Source organism: Protomyctophum parallelum (assembly GCF_964188405.1).
Source record: "Protomyctophum parallelum genome assembly, chromosome: 2".
NCBI classification, from domain to species: Eukaryota; Metazoa; Chordata; class Actinopteri; order Myctophiformes; family Myctophidae; genus Protomyctophum; species Protomyctophum parallelum.
The window spans coordinates 17,401,431-17,429,355 of record NC_139699.1 but is presented as its reverse complement, the minus strand read 5'-3'; the positions used below and the strand labels follow the sequence as shown (position 1 = coordinate 17,429,355).

At 43.0% G+C, this 27,925-nt stretch overlaps 1 protein-coding gene across 1 annotated transcript in view; it reads right to left on the bottom strand.

Annotated features, from left to right (window-relative positions):
• The window catches only part of galnt18b (UDP-N-acetyl-alpha-D-galactosamine:polypeptide N-acetylgalactosaminyltransferase 18b), a 122,473-nt gene extending 94,904 nt beyond the window's left edge, over nucleotides 1–27,569 (bottom strand). Inside the window, exon 1 of the mRNA XM_083759937.1 lies at nucleotides 27,068–27,569. Within this exon, the coding sequence (XP_083616063.1) occupies nucleotides 27,068–27,305 (238 nt within the window). The 5' untranslated portion in view covers nucleotides 27,306–27,569. The remainder of the gene's footprint in view (nucleotides 1–27,067) is intronic.
• Nucleotides 27,570–27,925: the final 356 nt, after the last annotated feature.

Genomic DNA, 27,925 nt, shown 5'->3' with positions numbered 1-27,925 from the left:
TATGTAGATCAGGCCTGGGAGTCATACTGTACATAAAAATAAAATATCTACTACTGTAGATTCCAGGGGTCTGCAACCTTTGACATGAAGTGCAGTGTCTATATTTTCTTGATAAGTCGCCGTGCCCTATTTTGACATTACGTTTAATTATGACACCACATCCAAATGATATATTTCCATCCGATTTTGATTGTTCATACATACTGTAGCAACCTTTATTTTTTCTCTTCTTTTAGAAACATTTTCTTTCACATCGGCATGTACGATTTCATTATTCTGTCTCCCCGGGTCAAGAGTTCAATGAATGTGAAATTGAATGAATGTAGAATTATGTGCAGGATGTAATTTGCATACAGATGTGAGTGGACTTAATTAAACTTTAAACTTTTTGTGATCACCCTCTGCTGTGCCAATGTTGGCACAGCATTATTGTTCAGCAGGTGTGGGGATTGATATGAATTTTTAAGGAGGGGAACATCTTGATTTATTACTGGATGTGTTACCAGTTATAAATGTACATTTTTCGTTTACATTCTGTGTTCTCTTGCCTGTTCTCTGTTTTGCCACTGATGTACAGCACTTCGGTCAACCTTGGTTGTTTTAAAACGTGCTTTATAAATAAAGTTTGATTTGATTTGAAGTTGATATTATAATACCAGTAAGACGCCTGAGGGCGAGAAGTGCACGCATCCGCCTGGTTGGCGGCAGACTGCTGGGCGAGCCCTGGCCCTTTGGCATGGGGGGTCAACATGGAATTAATTCTGTACTGGCCATATAAGGAGCACGTCTTGAGTGTACAGGGTTTGATGATGTCAGAACAGGTCAGCACCATACAGTATATGGAGATCTAAGGGTGGAAAGGAAAGGAAAGATACTATGTTTTTCCCAGGGTAACTGGACTAAGCTCAATAACTTGTTCACAGCCAGGCCCTGCTCATAGAACATTTCATGGTAGGGGTTCAATGCCTTGTCCAAGGGCACTTCAGCGGTGGTAATTTTAACGTGCCGGTCCGGGGATACGAACTAGCGACCTTCCGATATCAAGACCGCTCCGCAAACCGTTCGGCCACCGCTGTGGTAGCAGGGACATTCTCTTGAGTGTACAGGGTTTGATGACGGCCCAGGTCGGGCCGGGCCTTAATTTGCAGGCCCGTCTAGTGTTTGAATGGACAGGTGGGCCTGTTGAGAACTCTAGTTTTCGCCGGCTGCCGGGCGCGGCTGCACTAATGACTTTAGGGCGGGCCCGTCTAGAGTTTGAATGAACAGGTATAAGTCAAAAGGGAGACATCGAAGAGGAAGGTTGGATGGGGAAAGATCAACATATGGAATGTCAGAACAGGTTCTGCTTCTGACATATATCCATATATGGAGATCTGAGGTCAGATGTAGAGTTGCTGGCCGATATTGATGGCATGAGGGACCTCCATATATGGGATTAACTGCGACAGCAGGTCACATTTACTACGACATCAGGGATATCCATATACCTGATGATGCACGTGATGTCACCGTGACCTGGGCGGGCACCATATATGGGGGCAGATGTCACGATGACCTGAGCACCATATATGGTGGCTATTGGGTTCCATTAGGACTGTAAGGTGTGTCTGTCCAGTGTCGACTGGATGAGATCTATTCATTAGAAAATGAATCAAATCCGCACTTCCAGTCGAGTAAGAGTCTTTATTAATAAAGATAGTGCTCCACAGCAGCAGTCATACCGGACAGACAAACGCGTTTCGGCGCGCAGGCCTTCGTCAGTGTCAAAATTGGCAGTAGCAACGGAAATGACAGATATAATTCTTTGTTCAATTAAAAGGGACAATACGGCCGTGTCACATTATTGTCTGGTATGACTGCTGCTGCAGAGCACTCTTTGTTAATAAAGACTCTTACTAGACTGGAAGTGCGGATTTAATTCATTTTCTATATGTTCTTTTGGAATCTGCACCCAGCACACGCCTGAAACTATATAAAAGTGTCTGAGTAGAGCGGGCCTTTTCATCTTTTGTCTAATATAAATATAAATACAATGACGATGATGATGTTGTGGGCGGCCATGAGATCATTCAGAAATCCATCTTGTATTTTTCGTCCATGTCATAAACGGAACTACGGAATCTGACATGGCATTACAGCACATGGAGTACATTATGGAGTAGCCTTTTGCCTGCATTTTGCTCATGTTTTCTTTTATTTAGAAGTCAATCGGTAGAATGGAGACAAACTGCTGCATTGTGGAGACAAACTCAGGACGAGGACTCATACAGTCAGGGCTGGACTGGGACAAAGAATTGCGTGAATCTGGCCCAGACCGGCCCACCACAACCAGCGCGCAGATAGCAGAAACTCTACCGCCCGCTCCGTCGCGGCACACACAAACAAACAAGCCCTAATAATACCACCACTTTTACAGAACAACATAAATGATACAAACCAACAGACAACTACACACAACCCTTTGTAGAGGTTTTATTTGTCACTCACTGATAGTGACATTATCATGATGGCAGAATGGCAGCACGCCCGGACCTTTCCTGGTGGCCTGCCGCCTATTGGCCTGCCTGCCTGCGGCCCCCTACAGTCGCGGCCCACCGGGAATAAGCCTGGTACGACCTGTGGCCAGTCCAGCCCTGAATACAGTATATAACTTCTTGTCAGTGGACAATAAGTAGAACTATACTATAACACTGCGTACTGTGCTGTAGGTCATCTGTTTAGCTTTCATACATCATAAGGGCTACACGGAAAGAAAACTAGTTTGTATATCTCCCAGGACCACATGTATGGATGTGGAAATAGGAGTATGCTTCAAGTGTCATTTTTCCATAAAGATTTCTTCTCTGAATTAAATTGTCTGCATCAGAGCTGTTTTTTCTTTTTTTTTTTTTAAGATATTTTTTTTGCGGCTTACGCCTTTTATTGATTTTTGAAGGGACAGATAGTAGGCTGACAGGAAACGGGAGAGAGATGGGGGGATGACATGCAGTAAAGGCCGTGTCGGGTCCGGGAGTCGAACCCGCGGCACACTGCGACTGGATTACCAGTCCGGTGCCCAGACCGTTACGCTACGGCCTGGGCCCATCAGAGCTGTTTTAATCTGCATTATTTTATCACACAACCATGGCTTTTATTTGCCCTGGGTGAGGCTAGTGATAGAAATACGAAGAGGGCGATAAGCCATAGGCCAGGGTGATAACAGTTATCAATAAGCGATGCAAGGGAGGGTGACACTCTTCCCAACCGGTGCAAGACATGAGTTATGAGTTATGAGTCATGACTGACATTCAAAATGTAAATGCATTAGAACCCAGAGTTGGCTCTGTACTTGGATCACTTCTTTCACTCTACAATTAATGTCCTAGTCAAAAGTATCTGCAATCTCACAATGTGATGTCCCCTGCCCCTACAATATTAATCATACTATTAATAAATTAGTAAATTTGAGCGCTGCCTTTAAAAATGAAGGGAAATCAAAGTAGTTTTGGCAAGCGTTTATCAAGATGCCTTTGATCATTCCATCTGATCCATCTTATCTGCTGTAGCGGAAATATTGCAGCTACATCTGCAGATCCTTAATTCCTCCAAGTCAAAGCAGCCATGACTTTTCAGACGCCAGACTGTCAGATAAGCAGCGAGGAGGAGATGCATACAGTACGCGGGGAAACAATGGATGACTGCGTAATAGCTATAGGCTTATGTTTATTTCATATCTGCTGCTGTAAAACTTTGTGAGACAGTATCCATAAACATGAAATATTACGACTACAACATAATGCAACATAAAGATAGACCCATGCGCCCAGGCGGTGGCGTAACCGTCTGGGCACCCGACTGGTAATCCAGTCGCAGTGTGCCGCGGGTTCGACTCCCGAGCCCGACACGGCCTTTACTGCATGTCTTCCCCCATCTCTCTCCCGTTTCCTGTCAGCCTACTGTCTGTCCCTTCAAAAACCAATATATATATATCTAAAAGATATCAAAAAAATAAAATAAGATAGACCCATGCGAGCAAAGGGGTGGGTGGGACCAATGTCTGGTTGTGACAAGTCGATGCGTCACATTCAGCGTCTGAAGCTCAACATTGGTGAACTTTGACCAGGCATCAACCAATAGGAAGAAGCAAGTTGTTGACCCCACTTTGCACTAATTTTTTTGCTAGTAGTTTTGTTAACAGGCTGTGACAGTGTAGTCACTACCCAGGGCCAGGAAGGACACCACACAGGCAGTTGTTCTTAAGCCAGGGCTTAACAATTTGAAAGCATCACAAATTCACAATACTAGTTTACTCAGGAGAGCAGATGGCTCTCCACTGTCCGGACAGAGGATCTCTCTCCTCAGTGTTTGTGGAGATGACTGATTTATCCTGTTGTGACCTTGACTGGTTAAATCAGTCATCCTCCCTCTCACACAGGCCAACCACTTCAACACTAGTCAAACAGACTACAGTAGTATAGTAGTATATATGTTGTGGCAAACCAGGGGAAACAGCCAGGCCTATTCCCCACAGAATGAGGCTGGGGGAGGTGATAGAGGGAGTATATCACCCTGTACAGGTATTGCAGCCAATGGGAGTCTGGACTCTGGACATGGACGCACCTGCAGCCAGTAAGGCAATCACCAGAAGTTGTTAATAAGCCGACGCCCAAGCTGTCTGGTGAGTCAGTGTGAACTAATGGAGGAGTGAGAAAGGAGGAATCTCTCTGTTCATGAGGAGGCTGGGATGGGGGAGATCTCTCAAGCCAACTGAACTGGAGAGCCTACAGCACTCTCCCCCAACTAAAATAGTCACTGGCTCTCTCTCTGCTCTACCCACAGGACTGCAAGTGACTAGAAGCCTAAGCCCCTGACAAGAGCAACCCTTTGTTGATGTTTTGCCCCATTTTCCCCTTTCCCGGACACTTTAAATAAAAGACAATTTAAGTTTATGTTGAAGCTGACTCTGAGCCTCTTATTGTCTCCACCAGGCCGAAGGCATGTGGGGAGAGTATGTTTTGCACTCCGTCCGTCCGTTTGTGTGTCCGTCCGTGTGTCCGTCCGTGTGTCCGTGAACAGCTAATCTCGGCCACCGTTAACCCGGTCGATGCCAAATTTTGCACACACACTCCCTGGATGCCAACGATGAACCTCTGCCCCAAACTTTCCAGAACGGCCTGTTATAGCGCCACCAGGAGGCCGCTTTGTGCAAAACAACCCGGTCGATGCCAAATTTTGCACACACACTCCCTGGATGCCAACGATGAACCTCTGCCCCAAACTTTCCAGAACGGCCTGTTATAGCGCCACCAGGAGGCCGCTTTGTGCAAAACAAGTTTTTGCACAGTACACCTACAGATTTTGTCCAAACATCACGCAAATTGGTACACAGTCTCTCTAGAGCCATTCAACGAAACGGGTCTTTCAGATTTATCAGACTCCATCCTGATTGGTTAAGATTGGCTTCCAAAGTTCACAGGAGTGCTCAGTTTCAAACAAAATGCTGCAAATCATGAACACATCGCGTGATTTCCGTGAAATTGTGCACCCACATTCCCACTAGGCCCAGGACGAAATGCCACATGAACAATTTCAACTCAGCCTCAAGGTGGCGCTATAACTGGCCGAAAATATTTTTACCTCTAACTGCACGGATCTGTGGATAACCTGGTGGAGACCTGTGCCCGGAAGGGCACTTTTTCTAGTTTTATTGTGAATCTGTCAATGCTGGACCGAGGATACCCACATTCTCCACCATATGTGGCAACCCAGGGGAGAATAGGTACACAGTACACACCAGAAACCTGCCCACGATTCGCATGGATAATTGATGCCTTTTACTACTCTGCATGCACTGGCTACTTCCCTTCAGATGCTTCCTGTTCAGACAGCTAACTTCATACTGGAACATAGAAACACCTCTAAGTGAAACACACACATAATGCATGTTATCATTACCTTCACCTGTGGTTACCTGTCAAATCGCTGCTGTGAAAGGATCCACTCACGGCTAAGTTTGTCCTCCAGGTGCAAGAGGAATCAAAACAGTGGAAAATAGTGAACCTCAGTGTGGCTGCATGGCATGCATACCATCAATTGCAAGTCTCATCAGTAGCCTGTAGTCCTGTCTGGTTCTCAGCCAACTCCATCCCCACATTGTGTACAGATCCACCCACACAACCACCCACCCACACACCCCCGTACGCACGCACGCACGCATGTGCGCACGCACGTAGGCACGCACGAACGCACACACATGTGCATGCTCGCACACACATGCGCACGCACACATGCACGCACGCACGTACACTTGGATTTTATTTTTTTGTTTATTTAGCATGAAATGTAAAAATGTGCTACACAAAACAAATTGACTTGGTTTATCAGGCCATATGCCAGTATGAACTTGCCTTTACTCATTATGCTGTACGCAGAGACATGAATACTAAGAGCCTCTGAATGCAAGCCCAGGTGGCTGTTGTGTTGTTTCACCTCCAAAACCCTCGCTAAGGGTGAAAACGCAAGCTCTAGAGACCAATAAGACCTTTTATAATAAGACTGATGGGACATGGTGGGAAAAAACCTGCCGGCAAATAAATCACGTCGTGGGTATAAAGGCCAGGAATAACATACAGATTTTATCTAATAATTATGCTACAGTTTATCTCTTACATTCTTGTATTCTGTTATTCAAATTGGGACGAATGTATTCAACACTTCGCGTTTCTTGGAAAACAAAATACTGCAGGGCACACTGTTGTTCAGTCAGCCATTAGTGAACGTGTTGAATGTTGATTTTTTTCTTTTTGATTTTTTTTAAAGAGCTTCCAGCTTGGTATAAGTGCATGGGTGGACATTTGGCTAGCTGCCACTATAAACCCACCAAAAATCAACCAGACAACCAACCAATTGCTTAATGTTCTGCCCAGGAGGCAAGCAGCTGCCAAAGTCTATTAGTCTAATCTAATGTGCCTATGATGGGGTGTTTTTGAGTGGTGCAACCACTCCTACAACCAGCAATGTCCGTGTCCGTGTGTTCACGTATGTATGCAAGTAGGAGGGGGGGGTTAGGGGGGGGAGAGGGAAGTTGCACCACTCAGTTCACACAGGTGTGATTTTTTAACCTGTGAATGTCTCATAAGAACACGTAGGGCTTGCTAGATTTAGAGCATGTATGCATGCATTTACAATGTTAGGGCTGGTCTGGTTCTCTTGAGTAAGCTATAAGTTGAACTTACTTTTTACATTTTACAAAAGACAAAATACCTTTACGTTTTACGTCATGAGTTACAGCACTGGTATCACAGGCTACAACTTCTGTTGAGAAATCCATAGTCTCATAGAACCAAATTGTTATATAGTTCCAAAATTCTGACTACAATGACAAGTTATAATTAGCTTAAAACCATCTGCTGAGTGGGGAGAAAATGAAAGGTCCTTATCATCACTCTGCAGATGCCCCAGCAAAGCGTATGACGAGTTCGGTTTGTTAGCACCTCAGGCCAGGCAGAGAATGGGCCCTGGTTAGCACCTCAGGCCAGGCAGAGAATGGGCCCTGGTTAGCACCTCAGGCCAGGCAGAGAATGGGCCCTGGTTAGCACCTCAGGCCAGGCAGAGAATGGGCCCTGGTTAGCACCTCAGGCCAGGCAGAGAATGGGCCCTGGTTGGTCGCTGATGGCAGCCAAGAGCATGCAAGAGCTTTCCAAATTAAAACTATTGTGAAAATGGAAACAGGGAAACACAGTTTCAGACCTTTTCAGTAAGAGCCATCAGTCTTTGTTCTGGTCTCGAAAACTGGTTGTAGCATATACTGTACTGTACAGTATGTAGCAAAGTATATATGGTTGAAGAGGGTCACTCACTTAATAATTTACAACCTTAAAATGTTGGTAGAAACTCAAAACTAAAACTAAAAATCACACCCATGTGAACGGAGTGGTGCAACTCCCCTCTTCCCCCCCCCCCCCTCCTCCTCCTCCTCCTCCTCCTCCTCCTCTCTCTCTCTCTCTCATTAGCAGGCAACAGAGCAGCACTGTCTCTCTCTCCGTTTCTGGCACAACAGCGCCCCTACTGGTACTAATAGTCATATACTGGTGCTCAGATACACATAGGCGGGTGGGTTACACAGACATTGCTGGTTGTAGGAGTGGTTGCACCTGCACCACTCAAAAAAAAATCACACCTGTGTGAAGTAAGTGGTGCAACTCCTCCGTGTGGGGGGGTCCCCGGAATTTGCAGACCCACAGGAACGTGCCCAGGGTGCCGGCCCGGTTCCGGTGAGCCGCCCCACGTCCGAAGCGTTCGAGAAATAATGTAGATCTATGTAGATTGTAGAAGAATTGGAGTCAGGGTAAAATACCCACACATAATAGTCAGAAATTGTGCTTACCATCTTCCACTGCAGCCCATAAACGTTAAGCACCTTTAGCAGGCTCCGCTCCAGTGAATAACAGATAATAGCATTGGAGTCACACTGCTATTGTTTTGCTTTCTGCACGGCTGCCCATTGGAGGCATTAATGCAGTGCAAATACAAACAGAATCTTGAGTATCACCATTTGGGAGAATGTGGTAACAGCTGCTTTTCTCCACAGTATTACCTCTTTAAAACCAATCGGATCTATTTTTAAGCTTAGCATTTGCATTCTAAAGGAAGGCAGCTGTGAATATTTGATGGCTTTCACTTGCACGAGGATGGGGTGGCAGAGAGAGAGAGAGAGAGAGAGAGAGAGAGAGAGAGAGATTAGGGGGCTAGTAGATCAGTTTAGGCTTACTTTATTATATAGTATGACTAAAATACGAGTGTGTGATGCAGATGCAATGTAATTAAAACTCTCTGAAGTCATTGTATGGTGGTATAATAGACTCAGTAGAAACATAAATGTTTCCATAGAAGGTACTGTACTTGGGCAATACAGTACCTTACGTGCTTGCGTGTGTGCCTTATGTTACATATTTAACACAATTATGTATTGACTTGACACGATGGGAGGGGCAAAAAACATGGGTGAGTCATTGTGTGTGTGTGTGTGTGTGTGTGTGTGTGTGTGTGTGTGTGTGTGTGTGTGTGTGTGTGCGTGCATGCTGTAATTGTGTATATCTATACAACAGTATTTTAAATTAATCTCTGAGCCAATGGGAGACACAGCAGAGCTCATTTTGTATCTGTCCGTGACCCGAGTGGGAAAAAATGATACATGACCACAATTTACGCATGAAATTAGTTTATGTTGCCTGTGTGCGCATAAAACCCTCCCAGAATGTTATTTTACTAAATATATCTTGGAATCCCTTAGAAGTGGCAGCCTGTGTCCTATGTCCTATGTCCTATGTCCTGTGTCCTGTGTCCTGTGTCCTATGTCCTATGTCCTGTGTCCTGTGTCCTATGTCCTGTGTCCTGTGTCCTGTGTCCTATGTCCTGTGTCCTCCTGTGTCCTATGTCCTGTGTCCTGTGTCCTGTGTCCTCCTGTGTCCTATGTCCTGTGTCCTATGTCCTGTGTCCTATGTCCTATGTCCTGTGTCCTGTGTCCTATGTCCTGTGTCCTGTGTCCTATGTCCTATGTCCTGTGTCCTGTGTCCTGTGTCCTGTGTCCTATGTCCTGTGTCCTGTGTCCTGTGTCCTGTGTCCTGTGTCCTATGTCCTGTGTCCTATGTCCTGTGTCCTGTGTCCTCCTGTGTCCTATGTCCTGTGTCCTGTGTCCTATGTCCTGTGTCCTATGTCCTGTGTCCTGTGTCCTCCTGTGTCCTATGTCCTATGTCCTATGTCCTGTGTCCTCCTGTGTCCTGTGTCCTGTGTCCTATGTCCTGTGTCCTATGTCCTCCTGTGTCCTATGTCCTATGTCCTGTGTCCTCCTGTGTCCTATGTCCTGTGTCCTCCTGTGTCCTGTGTCCTGTGTCCTATGTCCTGTGTCCTGTGTCCTATGTCCTATGTCCTATGTCCTGTGTCCTGTGTCCTGTGTCCTGTGTCCTATGTCCTATGTCCTGTGTCCTGTGTCCTGTGTCCTGTGTCCTGTGTCCTGTGTCCTATGTCCTGTGTCCTGTGTCCTGTGTCCTGTGTCCTGTGTCCTGTGTCCTGTGTCCTGTGTCCTATGTCCTATGTCCTATGTCCTGTGTCCTGTGTCATATGTCCTATGTCCTGTGTCCTGTGTCCTGTGTCCTGTGTCCTATGTCCTGTGTCCTATGTCCTGTGTCCTGTGTCCTATGTCCTGTGTCCTGTGTCCTGTGTCCTATGTCCTGTGTCCTATGCCCTGTGTCCTGTGTCCTATGTCCTATGTCCTGTGTCCTGTGTCCTGTGTCCTGTGTCCTATGTCCTGTGTCCTATGTCCTGTGTCCTATGTCCTGTGTCCTGTGTCCTATGTCCTGTGTCCTATGTCCTGGCACCTACGCCGGTAATCCAGCCTGACGGCGTGTCGCGGGTTCGAGTCCTGATCCCGTCGGCCTTTGCTGCGTGTCTGTCTTCCCCCATCAATCTCCCCCTTTCCTGTCTAACCCATTCTGACCTGAGATCAGATTCTATTTAAAAAGAATAGCAGACCTACGAGCTTGTAGATCTGCTATTTTTCAATAGCTAAAGCATAACATAATGCTAACACCAAAAGGGGTTCACGCCTAGAATGGGCTAATTACTGTACCCTATCAATAAAGGCAAAAAAATAAATGGCAGCCTAACAATCAGTCAAATGGTGTCATTCTAAATCCCTTTGAAACTCCGATAGTGTACAAAAACGAATCCTTTGGACGGATTATGGACAGGGCAAATGCATTTTTTTTTAAAGATTAATTGTTTGTATTTAAATAGTATACTGTAAGCTTTTTCTCCTCAGTCTTTAAAACAGATCTGATCTATATCTGATCTACAGACTGTAAATCATGTTACTGTAATTGGCCCAGCTGGGCCCTGGCTGTGAGTCTTGATCAAATCCCTGTCTGAGTTAATCAGACCAGTGTGTGTCCAGTGGAAACCTCGTATGAATCTGATCTCAGGTCAGAATGTGTTAAATGAACACTGAACGTCGTAGCGCCCCGGTGGTGCAGTGGTGAAGTTCCCACCCACCACTGCGGAGGCTTGGGGTTCAAATGCACCGTGGTGAACACAGTGGTGAACACAGTGGTGAACACAGTGGTGAATGCACCGTGGTGAATCCGTTGGTAAGAACACACACATTGAAGAGAAAACAAAAGGGACCGAGTAGCTTCTATTTTCTACTTATTATCTGGGGTGCCCTGACCTGAGATCAGATTCTAAAAATGTCTTCTACATCCTGACAGTTTTCCATTCTGACCTGAGATCAGATTCTAAAAATGTCTTCTACATCTTGACAGTTTTCCATTCTGACCTGAGATCAGATTCTATAAATGTCTTCTACATCCTGACAGTCTTCTGAAAAAGCTATGTTTCTATGTCAGTCGTTCTTCGATTTTTCAAAAATAGCAGACCTACAACTACAAGCTCATAGCACGCCACTCGGTGGCGCGCTATGAGCTTGTAGTTGTAGGTCTGCTATTTTTTAATAGCTAAAGCATGACATGATGCTAACACCAAAAGGGGTTCCCGCCAGAAATGGGTTAACAGAAAACTATCATAACTCTCCTCATATGCAACGTAAAAATTATGATGCTTCTTTTAATTTACAAAGTTACGGTAATAAATGAAAATGTGTAAATATATAACTATACAACGGAGTTAGCTGGTTGTCTGAAGGATCTCCTTGCCTGCAGGTGTACGGCGTTGTGCAACAACAACTGACAGCAGGAGTCTTAACTTTGCAACCATAATAATGAACTTAAAGGACAACTTTAGTTTTTATCAACCAAGGTTCATGTTTTAGAGAAACTAAAAGGTGAGAGTTAATTTTCTTTCATTTGCTGCTTTCTTTCGTTTTAGGGATTTTAGCTCTTTTTGACAGGGGGGCGGGGGCATTCGAGCATGGGCCTAAATATGTATTTTTTTACAACATTTTATGGTGATTTATTTTTGTATTATTTACTATAGTCCTACTAGATCCCAGGAAATTACATCTGGCCACAGCAGATCACAGGATCTACTGAATGTGAAGGTAGCCTACTGGGAGAAGGCTTATACTGTGTGTATAGGCTCAATATGTCAGTTTGTCACATTCAGTAGATCCTGTGATCTTTTGTGGCCAGATGTAATTTCTTGGGGTTTATTAGGACTATAGTAAATAATAAAAAAATAAATCGCCATAATATTTTGTAAAGAAATACATATTTAGCCCCATGCTCGAATGCCCCCGCCCCCCTGTCAAAAACTGCTAAAATACTCAAAACAAAAGAAAGCAGCAAATGAAAGAAAATTTACACTTTTACTTTCTCTAATAACAGCCTAAAACATGAACCATGGTTGAAAAAAAACTAAAGTTGTCCTTTAAGTTTCCAGGGAAGAATGTAAATAGACAGCCAGACATGATGATGATTAGTATGTGAAGTTAGTATTCCACTATCCAGCAGGTGCAAAATAATATCCAGTTCCCTGCTCACCAGCATGCATGGGAGACTGCAACATTGTCAAGTTCCAGGACTTTGAAAAACAAAGAAGGGTCCCGCACACTGCCAGAAACTTGCCAAAAATGTTTCTCTTTATTGGTCAACATTTGTCTGTCCTGAATCAGGACAGACAAAATCCATCAGGACATTTTGTCTGTCCTGAATCAGGACAGACAAAATCCATCAGGACATTTTGTCTGTCCTGATGAAGGTCGAATAGACCGAAACGTTGACCAATAAAGAGCAACATTTTTGGCAAGTTTCTGGCAGTGTGTGTTCAAAAAGATAACCTTTTTAAGTATGCTTTATTGCCCTACGCACCTGTCACTAGACTTCTGAGGTGTGCATCGGCCTTTTGCTAAAACGTTCCAGGACTTTACCTGAGTTTACGTATAACTCCTGATTCACTCTCCAGTCTCCACTCCTTATGATAAATAAGCAATTACCTATTGCGCCTCATTACTATGTCGAGGTCAAAGTATGGGCGAAATTTTAAAGTGGCTTGTCTGTAATGAATAGCTCTGTTATACAGTTATGGTTTACAAAAGTGTGTGTGTGTGAGTTAGTGTTGTTTTCGTCGACTAAAACTAAGACGAAAAATGTTCGTTGACTAAAACTAAGACGAAAAATGTTCATTGACTACCTTTTTACACTGAGGAAAACCAAATGGAAACTAAATGAAAACTAAGCTATGGTGACTAAAACTAAGACTAAATATACTGACAATTTCGTCAACAAATAAAAACTACACTAAAATGTTAGGAAGGGACTAGTGGACAAGAGATCCAGTATACCGGTAAGTCATTTTACACTTGGTTGCATGCTGAAAATAGCAGATCTACAAGCTCACAACGTGTCGCGCTGCGACGCGTTGTGAGATTGTAGATCGGCTATTTTCAGCAAGTGTAAAATCAGACGGCTACAAGGCTCGCCAAAATACATTTTAGTCGACTAAATCACCTGTAGATTTAGTCGACTAAAATCTTATGACATTTAGTCGACTAAAACTAGACTAACACTAATACATTCCAGGTGACTAAAATGTGACTAAAACGAAGTGAAAACTATTCAAGAGACTATGACTAAAACTAAAATAGAAATTTGCTACCAAAAACAACACTGGTGTGAGTGTGAGTGTGAGTGTGAGAGTGTGAGTGTGAGTGTGCGCGTGCGACCAAGGGAGGAAAAGATGAAGTGAGCGAGATACTGATAAATACTGTAGTTCAAGAACACTTGTCACAAACTGTCACAAACTGTGACATTGTACATTTAAGTCAATCCACATGATTGACTGCAACTGAATGAGATTTACGTGAAGTATAACTTCTCTAATCCAGAGGACAGTTCACTTCTCTATAACTTCATCACTGTTCACGCAGTGTCCTCTCTCCCCCTCACCCAGGAAATATAACGTTTCCTGGGTGAGGGGAAGAAGAGAGGACACAGAGGTTGGTAACTACAGTATTATCTATAATCATCCCATGGGCTGATAACTGTTAATAAATGTAACTAAAATAAGGCTATGGGATATTTGATAAACAAATCATTGCCAGGGAATTCATTGTTGCCCCCGGCAACCAACCTTGGACCCCGGTTAAATCGGTCTTTTCAGCCTAGTTGGCCCACCTCGGGCAACGAACGAATGCCTGAGTGATAATCTTTACGCAGCAATGGATACATAATAAATGACCACTGGGAACAGAATGTGAGAAGAAACCATACATTATGATGGAACATCTTAATTAGGGTTAATGATGATGAATATCATATAAGGCCGCTGTGTTAGTTCATTTCTGTCTCAAAAGCAGTCTGCAAAACAAAGCAAGTCCCTGACATCTACAGCGGGATCAAATCCATGGATTAATATAAATCAAGACGTATGTTGTAACAGATGATTCGATCAAGAGAGACACGCCGAGCCTGAGCCATTTATCTTTTAGACAGACAGTTCTGCTTAGGACTTCAAAAGCGTTCCTTTTAGAAAAATCTATATTTTTTCATTTTCTGCCTTGTTTCAGTCAGAACGCTTACAATTCACTTAATTAAATACTTTGAATTAGAACACCAGATGACTTGAGCTTTCTCTTTGCTTTATCTGCTTTCATGTTCTTTGCCTGCTTGGACATGACATGTTCATGTCCAAGCACAGGTGTGCATTCCACTGCGTTAACGGCATGGTTCTGATAAATGAGCTGCCCCACTGGCTAGGAGGTGTTTGCGACCTGGATCCAGTGTTGTTTTTGGCAGCAAATTTCTATTTTAGTTTTAGTCATAGTCTCTTGAATAGTTTTCACTTAGTTTTAGTCACATTTTAGTCACCTGGAATGTTCTAGTGTTTAGTCTAGTTTTAGTCGACTAAATGTCATACAATTTTAGTCGACTAAATCTACAGTTGATTTAGTCGACTAAAATCTGTTTTGACAGGCCTTGATGTCGTTGTAATGACATATTTTACACTTTGGTTGCATGCTGAAAATAGCAGATATACAATCTCACAACGCGTCGCGCTGCGGCGCGTTGTGAGATTGTATATCTGCTATTTTCAGCATGCAACCCAGCATAAAACTGGATCTCTTGTCCACTAGTCCCTTCCCAACATTTTAGTCTAGTTTTTATTTGTTGACGAAATTGTCAGTATATTTAGTCTTAGTTTTAGTCATCATAGATTCGTTTTTATTTAGTTTTTATTTAGTTTTAGTCAGTGAAAAAAGGTAGTCGACGAACATTTTTCATCTTAGTTTTAGTCGACGAAAACAACACTGCCTGGATCGATAATTAGGCTGGCCAATGCCAGCTACCAGCTTCCAACACAGGTTTCTTAACTAAACATATACAGTACGCTTAAAACATTCTCCATGTGCAGGAGCAGGATGAAGAAAAATGAAAAGCATTAAACATTAACATGAACCTTAGTTCTTTAAAAGAGCCTATATATTTAGACCACAATAGATCATTAAATGTCAGGGCTATACTTCCACATGTATTTGGGAATACAGACATTGGCTTCACTCACAGCTTTCGATCTAGCAACATTGTTGGATGCTAGATGTAAACAAAGGGTAAGTGACATGGCCGTCCCAATGCATTTCCCAATGGAAGTCACATGGTTTGACACAACATTTTTGTTGTACGGCTTTCGGCTGTGTTTCGACTGCCCCCCCCCCCCCCTCCCCCTCATACAACAACAATGTTGTGTCAAACCATGTGACTCCCATTGGAAATGCATTGCGAGCTTGCATCAGTCAACAAGTCTCATGCATCAGCTATACAACAATCTGTTGTGAAGGTCTTAGGCCTGACTCACATACGTAACGCAGTCACAGTTAGATGGGGGGGGGGGGGGGGGGTTATGGGTAATACAGAGCAGTATAGAGCGTCGCTCTATGACGACGCCAGGCCCAGGAAATAGTTTCCAATGCATTTTTCCCATAGACATTTCAAAACGTATTTATTTAATTTATAAGCGTCGTACGAAGCCAACTCTTGTCGTGACAAATCATGACAACAAACACAATATTTTGGACCAAACAAATAATTACAAAGAAGAAAAACAACAAAAGAAGTGTTTAAACCTGCCGTTTTCTTCTTCTTTCTAATTATTTGTGCAGCCCGAAAAATTGTTTGTCGTCATGATTTGTCACGACAAGAGTTGTCTTTGTCTGCGGCGTAAACGTCTTTAAATAAAGGAAAATTAACGGGGATTTCTTTTCCGGGTCTCTCGAGGGGGCGGGACTGCGACGCTCTATAGTGTGCACATTTGACTAGACGTGCTGTTTATTTAAAATGATCGCAGACAAACCTTTGAATGAAGAAAACACTAAAGTATTAAACATACAGCCTAATTTATTCAGACAGTCAATATGTTTTTGCCCTCTGGAGTGATAGTAATTAATTGTTTTCATTACCAAATATTCTCCAGTGCATTTATGTGCCAGCCATTGAATGATTATTTGATTTGTTTTCGAGTTAATACATTCTCTGGGTGTATCCATTCCATTTCATACTTTTTAAATGTTATAAAAGCTGCAAATTGCAAGTGCAGACATGGTTTGGCCTTAGAGAAATTCAATTGAGGGTGGTTCATGGTGAATATACAACGGTTACACTCCCAGGTTTACATTAAACCTCAAGCCTTTGCTGTGCAGCTGTACTGTGAAATTTCAGGAAAGGTTGCCATTTTCTGTACTTTTCATGTAAGCATGGCATAAGCAGAATGCAATACAATCTACCCTAACCTTGCAAAAATGTTTAGTTGTAAGTTATTTTACTTACTATGATACATAATTCTCTTTAACAAACCAACTCCAACCAGATATTTTATGGCAAAGGTGGTACAAGACAGATGGAAACAGATTTATCTCTTTGATTTGCCAATTATTTCTATTAAGAGCTATTCAATGCAAAATATTTCAATTTCTGCCATGTCCTGTAGTAGTAGCCATGTCATTACAGCCTTCAGAACCTTATAGAAGGGAAATGTTGGAACAGCTGGAAAGGAAGTAATTTAAATCCTTTAAGAAACAACCAAATTAATGAGCTCCTTGGAAATGTATGGTCGGTTCTCAGGCTATGAACTCAATGTGGATAAAACACAGATACTCTCTTATAATTACAAGCCCTCAAAGGAAACAAAAGAGCTTTACCCTTTCAATTGGAACTCTAAATCTATTAAATATCTGGGAATAAGGTTGACTAAGGACCTATCTAAACTCTATGAAGCAAATTATCAACCCATAATCACACAAATTAAAAAAGATATTGAGAGATGGTCTCTGTCACCCTTGGACTTAAGTTCTAGAATAGAGGCAGTCAAGATGAATGTTATACCTAGGATATTATATTTCGTTCAGTCTCTACCAGTGGAGGTGCCTAGCCTGGGTAAACCCACTCCCCCTGCTGGACAACATTTCATTCTGCCAGGAGGGGTGAGTCTGGCATAATCGCCTGTGTGGCTGTTTAGCCGTGGGGCGGGAGAGTAGCGTTGACGGACAACCCCTTCAGCCAATCAGCGTATATCAAAACAAGAGGCGTCATCTAAACGCGTTCCGTTCCTACTTCCTCATTCCCATGTTTGTTGTAGTGAATGAGTCGAGGAGTTCACACGTCATCAACTGCTCAAATCGTTCCTGATTGGCCAACGTGCGCTGTCAATCACAGAGCCCTGAGCTCGGTCGCGGATTGGCTCGTACCAAAGCTGATACAATCTTAAGGACTTTGTATTACCATTTAGCCAGACTCACCCCTCCTGGCAGAATGAAATGTTGTCCAGCAGGGGGAGTGGGTTTACCCAGGCTAGGAGGTGCCTGCCAAACAGTTTTGTGAATGGGACAAAATTATATCTAGATTTATCTGGAACGGAAAAAAAACGAGAATCAGATTCCAAACTATACAACTCCCTAAAGAAAGAGGGGGACTATCCCTTCCAAATTTGAGGGATTACTATTATGCGTCACAATTAAGACCTTTAATATGTTGGTGTGATGATAAATGCGAGGCTAAATGGAAAGCTTTGGAAATTAAATCAATCAACATCCCTATTCAGTCTTTAATTGGGAACAAACACAAGGCTAAGTCATACTATGACATTTTAGACCCATTCACAATATTTACTTTAAATACTTGGTTCAAAGTCGTGAAACAGTTCAAAATGGAGAGGACAATCAGGGTGTTGAGGTGGCCGCTTACGATCCAGATTTTAAGCCTGGTGTGTACGATCAAACTTTCAGGCGATGGGCTCGGTATGGTTTTTCCTCTTACAGTACTGCCATGAAAGGCAATGTGTTATTGAACTTTGAACAATTGAAAGATATGTGTATGTGCATAGATAACAAGGACTTTTTTAGATACCTCCAAATACGAGAGTACTTTATGGGGGAGGTGAAAGCATCCGAGCCGGTGGCCTCAAACGATCTCATACAGGTTTTTATTCAGGCATATAAGCATGAGTCCAAAAGAGTAGTGTCCAGTATATATAATGCCCTGGTTTCAGCTAGGGTCAATTCCACAGAGTACATTAAAATAAATTGGGAAAAAGAGTTGGAGATTACCATCACATCAGAAGAATGGGCAAACATGTGCAATACACAAATTACATCCACCAATTCAAGAATGTGGAGAGAATTCTGTTGGAAGACCCTAATGAGATTTTTTATTACCCCCAAAATTAAATCAAGACAACTGAAAACAGATCAGCCATGCTGGAGACAGTGTGGCCACAAGGGGGCAGGCCACGCTCATATTTTCTGGTCTTCTTCAGAAATACTGGCAGGACATCCACTCCACCTTGGAGACCATTCTGTGTTTTGAGATACCTCTGTCTGTTCCTTTTCCAGGGGCGGCGATATAGGCGAGGCAGGCGAGGCAGTCGCCTCAGGGCCCGGGGGGGGGGGTAGTAAACTGTATACTCTCTCTCTCTCACTCTCTCTCTCTGGCTCTCTCTCCCACAAACACGCTGTTAAGTTACCGCAACTAAGACTACATTTCCTGTCAATAATAAGCAGTGTAAAATATAGTTCATTGGGAGTTAAAGGGTGACGCTTTATTGTGAAGGGCCCTGCACGGCGCAGGCAGGAAATAGAAGGTTTAAACTGGGCTGCTTGGCTGCACGTTAGAGTAGCCTACTAGAGTAGATGGATTTGCTCCGGTATGTCCGCTGTCACGCTGTGTCTGTATACAGTTGTTAGCCCTGCACTGCAATCGCCTGATAAAGTTGAGTTTTGATTATTTGAACAGTCATAAACAAGACATAAAATTACCACAGGCAAAAGAGGGCAAGATAGATGGAGTAAGGTGGAATACAAACACAACAGCAGCAGCTCCATCCACATGCACTGGAGGTGAGTGAAGTAGCAATGAAAGGAATACCAAGACAGTAGCCCAATCATACAGATGGACGGACATGCCCACTTGAATTGAAACATTAAGAGACTATTTAATCAACTTTCCCGAATCCCGAAGCTGTCCCATTCATCACAGCCATGTACAGTAGCCTACAGACGGCAGGCACAAGTGAGTAGCAGCCCTACACCCTCCAGTATTTGATTACCTCCGTCAGGAATTAATGGTTATGGACATTTCAACATGTAACGTGATTTTCAATATGCAACCTGTGTATTCATTGCGGGTCTGCTGCAACTGAGCCACATTTAGCCAGTGGTTTAGTCCGAAGTGGTATTTACGGTCCCGTTCGGCGTTCGGTGGTGGCGCGCGGGGGAGGGGGGGGGGGGGGGGGGGGGTAGGGCCCGGGCTGTCAATCTCGCCTCGGGGCCCGTGGGACCTTCCAACCGCCACTGTCCTTTTATACTGTTAGGAAATATCCCTGAAGAGTTTCTAATACATGATAAATTTTTAATCAAGATCCTCTTAGCAGCAAGTAAAAAAGCAATCACACAAAAGCAGGACCCACCAACGAAGGATCAATGGATGGACATTATTGAGGAACTGTATGCTATGGAAAAACTAACATTCATACTTAGACTACAAGAGGATAAATTCTATAAAAAGTGGGAAAAGTGGAATCTCTTCTCTCAGCCTAGCGATATTGCAATAGGATTTCATTGAATGTTTTTTGTAATATGAAAAATGCAGCCTTTTTTTCTTTTACTTTTTGTCTTTTTCTTTTCTTTTTCTGAATCTGAATCCCCCCCCCCCCTTTTGCCCCTCACTGTATATGTTTCTTTTCCCTTTTTTTACCTAGCTCCTTTATGATGATGTCCTGTTTTTTTGGGGGTTTTTTTATCCCACGATTTTGTAACCCATTTTTCACCCCTGTGTCAATCATCTAATGTGATCCTGGGCTCTACACACCCTCCACCAACCTAGTCCCCATATATGGGGGACAAGGGGAGAGCAACGGACTTGAACTCATGCTGCCTTCATGCCTGAGTGTCCAAGTTGCTCCTTTACACCTGACAGGGGGGAGTTTCCCTGGTTGGACGTAGCGCGTGGAAGGAACACGTTATTCCAACCAGTTCCTTTCCCCTCCATCAGGCGCCCCGGCTGGCCAGGGGGAGGCAGTTTAGTGACCAGGATTGGGGACACGGGGAGAACATGCAAACTCCACACAGAAAGGCCCTTTCGTCAACCCCGCCTTCGGGTATGGGCACTGATGACGCGGAGGAGGAAACACGCCGCCAGCACCCACAGCGCCCCGAGCAGGAATCGAACCCATGCATGACCTTCTAGCTGTGAGGTGACAGCACTACCAACTGTGCCACCGTGCCCCCTTGATGTCCTGTTTTTGGCTATATAGTAGTGTATATTTGTACGACTCTAAATGTTATGATGAATTGAACATGGTGGACCCTCTTGTAAACAAGTGTAATGCTTTATGGTGTCGTCCACTCACAGTTAACAGTCTTTGTATTGAGTTGTGCTTGAAATACAAGCAATACATCAATCAATCACTCCTCAACTCCTCCACCTTATATCTGTCTGAATGCCAAAATTTGAAATCACAAACAAATAAAAACAAAACAATTGAGTGCTTGCTCCTGAAGCTGACAGGACCAAATAATGATTTAGCGAGTTTCCATTGATTTGGTAGTTCAATATGCTTTTGATTGATTTGGTAGTCCAATATGCTTTGGGCCATTTTTGTGACTTGTGCACAGAGACATACATAAGATCAAGCACCAGCAGAATATTTCATTTTCACCTCAAAGATGATCTCTGTACGATTGGGAATTTAATTTTAATTTAATAAAAAATGTTCTCCTGTACAGCACTTTGTAAACTCTGAGTTTTAAAACGTGCTATATAAATAAAGTGTATTGGATTGGATTGGGAACTGCCCATACATCCGAAGTCCCGTTAGTCCGAACATGCATTAACCCATTCTGACCTGAGATCAGATTCTAAAAATGTCTTCTACATCCTGACAGTTTTCTGAAAAAGCTGTTTCTATGTCAGTGGTTCTTAAAAAATAGCAGATCTAAGAGCTCATAGCGCGCCACCGAGTGGCGCGCTATGAGCTTGTAGATCTGCTATTTTTCAATAGCTAAAGCATAACATAATAATAACACCAAAAGGGGTTCCCGCCCAAAATGGGTTTTAAGGTTGGCGAACATGCACTGCTCCCGTGCTTGCGGTTATGTTTAGGTTAGGGTTAGAGATAGGGATAGTCATTTATGTTTAGGTTGGGGTTAGAGATAGGGATAGTAATTTCGGAACAATGAACCTTCTGACTAATGACACGCGGCACCGTACAATTTCCATCAACTCGAAAAATATTGTCATGAAAATACCATCAAGAATGTACAATTTGGAGGAAACGGAATATCAATTAAATAATAAAATATAGTAATTATTAAAGTCCAGCCAATTTCAGGCTGTTGTAAATCTAATCTAGTCCTGCAGCCACGTTCTACTGTTGGAGTGATGTATGATTGGTGTACTGTACTGTAGTGTAATTATGCATCTCTTTTCTAAAATACTTTGAGCTAGTTGTTTTCAGCTCACAGTCTTTGGCAAACCAAAGAGTGCAGCGACAGCCCTCATGGTGGGCGTGTGTGAACTCGTCTGGTATCCAACAGACTTTCATTGACGAGGCCAAACACCTGATACAAGAAACTGTTCATCAGGTGTTGTTTGAGCTGCTCCTAGATCAGCTTTCCACTCTGAAAGAGAGAAATCTGTAAAGCCTGATTTGTACTTGTGTCATGATGGTGTCGCTCGCAGGAAAATAGCAAATCTACAAGCTCACCATGCATTGCGACCCGCCGTACAAGGGAGTATAAGTTAAGCATAAGCCAGAGCATCATGAAATAGTTAAAAGAGAGAATATTTTTGGTCTTCTCCCTTAAGTACCTAGTTGACACAAGAGACATTTCTCTGACTGCGGCCATGGCTGCAGTAAATGTTTCATTCCACACTGTACAGCAATGCCCACTGGTAATGCATGTACGTACATGAGGCGTCAAGTCCAATTACTCTGTTTGCCGTGCATGTACAGTACAGGACAGTATGTGGCTACTGTACATGCATTATGGCGCTGTCTATGGCAAACCTGGCAGCCAGAATACAGCATAGTGAAGAGAAGGGCTTCAACAACAATCAGTTATTTTCTCAGCAATTATTATTATTTTGATTAATTGAATAATCTTTAAGCGTTTTTCTTTAAAACCTTTTTAATATATTAGCGGATTGAAAGAAAAAATCGAATTGTTTTTTATAATCGACTAAATGTATTAGTCTGATTAGCCCTATTAAGCCCTATTTTACATGTCATGATGTAACATGTTCAATGCCCAAACCCAAAATCTTTTAATAAATAAATGGATATGGTCGATTTGTTGCACCACTACTGAAGAGCAGAAGAGCAGCAAGCAAGATATTTTCCTTTTCCTGCATTGTTTTCTCACGGACAAAATCATATTTCCTCTTGACAACAAGACTCTCTTGTAATGCTACTGTAGCAACAAGATGAAAAAGGACGGGATGTTATTTTCTAAGTCAGCTGTCGACACCAATTCTCAATGTCATCCTTCTGCACTTATTGCGACTGTAGGTCGCAGATTACTATGAAAACCTGCAGAACCCGTCCGTCAGTCGTGTCACGTCTCCATATATCGTTATCAGTCCATCACGCCTTGTGACATCACGTCTGAGACGTCTCCATATATGGCCTTCTCCATATACATGTATGAAGATCAGGACACTGACCTCATCAAACCCTGGATAGCCATACCTGGAGAACACCTAGATCTGCATATTACTGTATGGAGCCGGCCAGCAACTCTACATCTGATTCTGACCTCAAACCTCAAACCCTTAGTTCTCCATATATGGAGCTGACCTGTTCTGACATTCCATATGTTGATCCCTCCCCACCTGTCCTTCCTCTTCGATGTCTGCCTTTCCTGTCCATTCAACAGGGCCGAACATTAAGGTGTGGCCCTACCTGGGCCCACATCAAACCCTGTACACTCAAGACACTGCCCCCACTGCCACCCTTAGATCTCCATATATGGAGCTGACCTGTTCTGACATTCCATATGTTGATCTGACCTCATCAAACCCTGTACACTGAAGACACGCTCCATATATGGCCAGACCTCATCAAACCCTGTACACTCAAGACACTGCCCCTGCTGCCACCCTTAGATCTCCATATATGGAGCTGACCTGTTCTGACATTCCATATGTTGATCTGACCTCATCAAACCCTGTACACTCAAGACACGTTCCATATAAAGTACAGAATTCATTCCATATGTTCATCTTTGACCCATCTCTTGGAGCGGTGAGCCACAGCCGCAGTGATGTAAATAGCTTTTCAATGTAATGAGTCCCGGGATGCAGGGACGGTCTTTTAGATGAGTCCCAGGGACATTTTATGAGTCCCACTTCGACGACGTTAGGAGTCATATTTTGCCATTTTTACAAATTGCAGCATTTAAACTCCCATTTCATTTTATATGGTTATTTATAATGTGGTTATATTCATGTAGAAAACAGAAGAAATTATTATTATAACTAAAGCTAGCTAAATAAACTAGAATAAAAAAAATAGTACAGTAGTGCATCCTGTGGATGCAGAGGTCGTTGTTTTATTGCGTCCCTTAACTATAAACTGCGTTTTGGGATGCAAAATGCACCCCATTTTAATCTCTGCAGCCGTGCCGCTCTCGGGAATCATTTGATTAGTTGATTTGACCCCTTCCAACCCATTGATGAGTGGATTTGACCCCCTAATCCAACCCATTGATGAGTGGATTTGACCCCCTAATCCAACCCATTGATGAGTGGATTTGACCCCCTAATCCAACCCATTGATGAGTTGATTTGACCCCCTAATCCAACCCATTGATGAGTGCCAAGCATGGAGGCATTGGGTCCCATTTTTACAGTCTAGGGATCGAACCCCAACCTCTAACCACAAGACTCATTATAGCCAAAAACGTGTTGTTGGCTATACAGTTTTCTGTCAGGATTTGACAGTTTTCTGTCAGGATTTGCGCCACATTTTCATGATTTTTCAAGAATAGCAGACCTACAAGCTCGTAGCGCGCCACAGATCTGCTATTTTCAATAGCTAAATTATAACATAATGCTTAAAACACCAAAAAGGGTTCCTGCCCAAAATGGATTAAGGTTCCTTGGTTCAATCCTGGCAGGACACCTACGTGTGTCCTTTCCTTTTTCAAGCTATCCTATCAAAATAAAGAGAACCTCGCCCCAATAATAGAATCTGCCAAGTCAGAAGAATGTGTTCTTTTAAGATGAATTCATGTGTGAAATACTACTTTATCTGTTCCAGTTACATACAGTATATTACTATTGTATACTTTTCATAAAGCTTTAACCCGTTTTGGTGTTAGCATCATGTCATGCTTTAGCTATTGAAAAATATCAGATCTACAAGCTCATAGCGGCTTGTCAGGATGTAGAAGACATTTTTTAGAATCTGATCTCAGGTCAGAATGGGTTAAAAGAGATCTGATGCCACATTCTCCAACAGAAACAGTTCAAACATGTCTTTTTGAAGGTGAAGCAGCAAATGGCACCTTGACAGAGTTCCGTCCATACTATTAGCCTCTTGATGCCAAACAGTGAAATGCAGAGCTGGCTCCGGGTGGAATGTTTACTCAGGCTTAGCACACAGCCTTGTTGCTCAAAACAGCATGAGTATGTTTCTGTCTGCATGTAACTTCTGTAGGTGCCCAGTGCCATTTCAGCTTGGAACACTCACAAAATGAGACCCCTGGTGATGACAAGAACAGCTCCGATAATGGCAATAACAATAACAATAACAATAACTATAAATATAGCTGCAAGCAGTGATAAGACGGGGTCAGGCCAAAAGTATTAAAAGCAATAAAGTACTTGGTACTACTTGGTACTCGATATATACAATGATCTATCGGCTATCGGCAGATACTCAAAATCAAATGAACAAAATCCGATCGGGAGCAAAAATATGTGATCATAAACTGTGAGTGATGGAAAAGGCCCGAGGGAAGAGAATTCCAGACATACTCCAGAGAAAGGTCCCAATCAAAGTGAAAGACTATTTGCCAGAAGAGCAAAAGAACAAAGGGAATATATGAGGGGAGCTGTTCTGGTGTTGAAAGTTTCTAAATAGAAAGAAAAGTAATGCAATGATGACAGATGTTCTATAACCTTAAGAACTTTACTGTCAGTACTACGAATGTTTGTACATGGTAGCCTAAATAAATATGCAGATTTATTATTATAGTCAAGAGTGCAATAGAGAGACAACCCCGAAACCACAAAGCTTTGCAGCGCATACTTCAGAATTGGGAAAACCGATTTATTCTGAATAACCACTAAAACAAGGCTAGAAAGAGAGCAAATTCCAAAAGGCAAAAAACGGATTAGTGGAACATTGTGCCAGGATGCAAGCTAGAGATCATGGATATGTTCTGTTTTCACACTAACACCACCGCCCCCCAAAAGAGTCAAGGCAGTTCGACGACTTTCTAAATCGAGCCACTCAACGCACCTTACAGTAGCCTACAGTACAGTAACTACAGTAGACTACAGTACAGTAGTACAGTGCCATTTCTTGCAATGGAAAACACACAGCAGCGATCGATCCATACTGAACTAGATAAAGTGCCAATCGGCACAGGTCTCCACCAGGATTCTTCCTCAGCCTAGTGGGAATATGCGTGCACAGTTTCATCGCAATCGGACGCTGCGTTGACTCGTGAGGAGTTGTGGCCATTTGCTACTCCTGAAAACTGTAGGAGCCAATCGTGGCCAATCAGGATGGAATATGAGAAATCAAACAAACCTGTGTTGATCACATGACTATGGAGATCATGTGTACCGATTTGCGTGAAATTTGGAGAAAATCTGAAGGAGTAATAATAGAAAATGTGTTTTACATATGTGGGCCTCCTGGTGGCGCTATAAAGAGCAGATGTGAAAAATTCCAGACAAAGGTTTTTCCTTGGTCTCTAGGGAGTTGGCATACAAAGTGATCCACAGATTCGTGCAGTTAGAGGTAAAAACACTTTTCGGCCAGTTATAGCGCCACCTTGAGGCTGAGTTGAAATTGTTCATGTGGCATTTCGTCCTCGGCCTAGTGGGAATGTGGGTGCACAATTTAAAGGAAATCATGCGATGTGTTCATGATTTGCAGCATTTTGTTTGAAACTGAGCACTCCTGTGAACTTTGGAAGCCAATCTTAACCAATCAGGATGGAGTCTGAGAAATCTGAAAGACCCGTTTCGTTGAATGGCTCTAGAGAGACTGTGTACCAATTTGCGTGATGTTTGGACAAAATCTGTAGGTGTACTGTGCAAAAACTTGTTTTGCACAAAGCGGCCTCCTGGTGGCGCTATAACAGGCCGTTCTGGAAGGTTGCAGAGGTTCATCGTTGGCATCCAGGGAGTGTGTGTGCAAAATTTGGCATCGACCGGGTTAACGGTGGCCGAGATTAGCTGCTAACGGACGGACGGACACACGGACGGACGGAGTGCAAAACATACTCTCCCCACATGCCTTCGGCCTGGTGGAGACAATAACAGCCTAAAAGTGCAGGTGCATGCAAAGGATCAACTGTGACTAGTAGGCCTATAGGTATGGCAGCTAATCAGTGTTAAAATGATGACCTTACCTTGTATGTGCTGGTTGACCACATTCTCCAGTCGGTCTAGCCTCTCAATGATCCGGAGAGTGTCGCCCTTCTTGTCACTTTCTAACTTTTTCTCAGGCATAGGCAACGGGACTTTGATGTAAACATTTGCGATGTAATTAGTAACCCATCCTACATACAGCAGACAAACAATATTAGTCATGCCACTCAAGATCACGCATGTAGACACCAAAGTTTTAGTTCTTCTTGTGCAAGCCATGCCGACATCCCCTCCATACAGCCAGCAATATTCCGTTTAACCAGAGAGGACACGGCGACAATCACCCACAAAAAAACCCTGGAATGTAGTTCTGTAGAAACGCCGCTGAAAGTCGATAATTCCCGCTGTTGTGCAGCTCTGCAGTCCCAGCCTTCGATTTGTGTCAAATGGTGTCGGATTGACTATTTGCGAATGTGTCAAATATCTACAGGTAAGTCGCGCTGCCTGTTTCGCTCCATTGCAATGAGCCGCTGTCCGCTCCGGCTGGATGCGAGGCTGAAGGAAACATTGTGCTCTGCTGGAGCCAGAGACTGTACTGTGTGCATTCACTTGCGCATTGATTCCCTGACAAGGTGGGAGGGTGGCTGGTTCTACTGAAAGAGTGCGTAATTCCTGAGGTGATTAAAATAGCTGCTACTACTACTAGGCCTACTACAACTACTACTACTACTACTACTACTAATAATAATAATAATAATAATAATAATAATAATAATAATAATAATAATAATAATAATAATAATAATAATGGTAATAATAAATGGTAATAAATAATAATAATAATAATGGTAATAAATAATAATAATAATAATAATAATAATAATAATGATGATGATGAT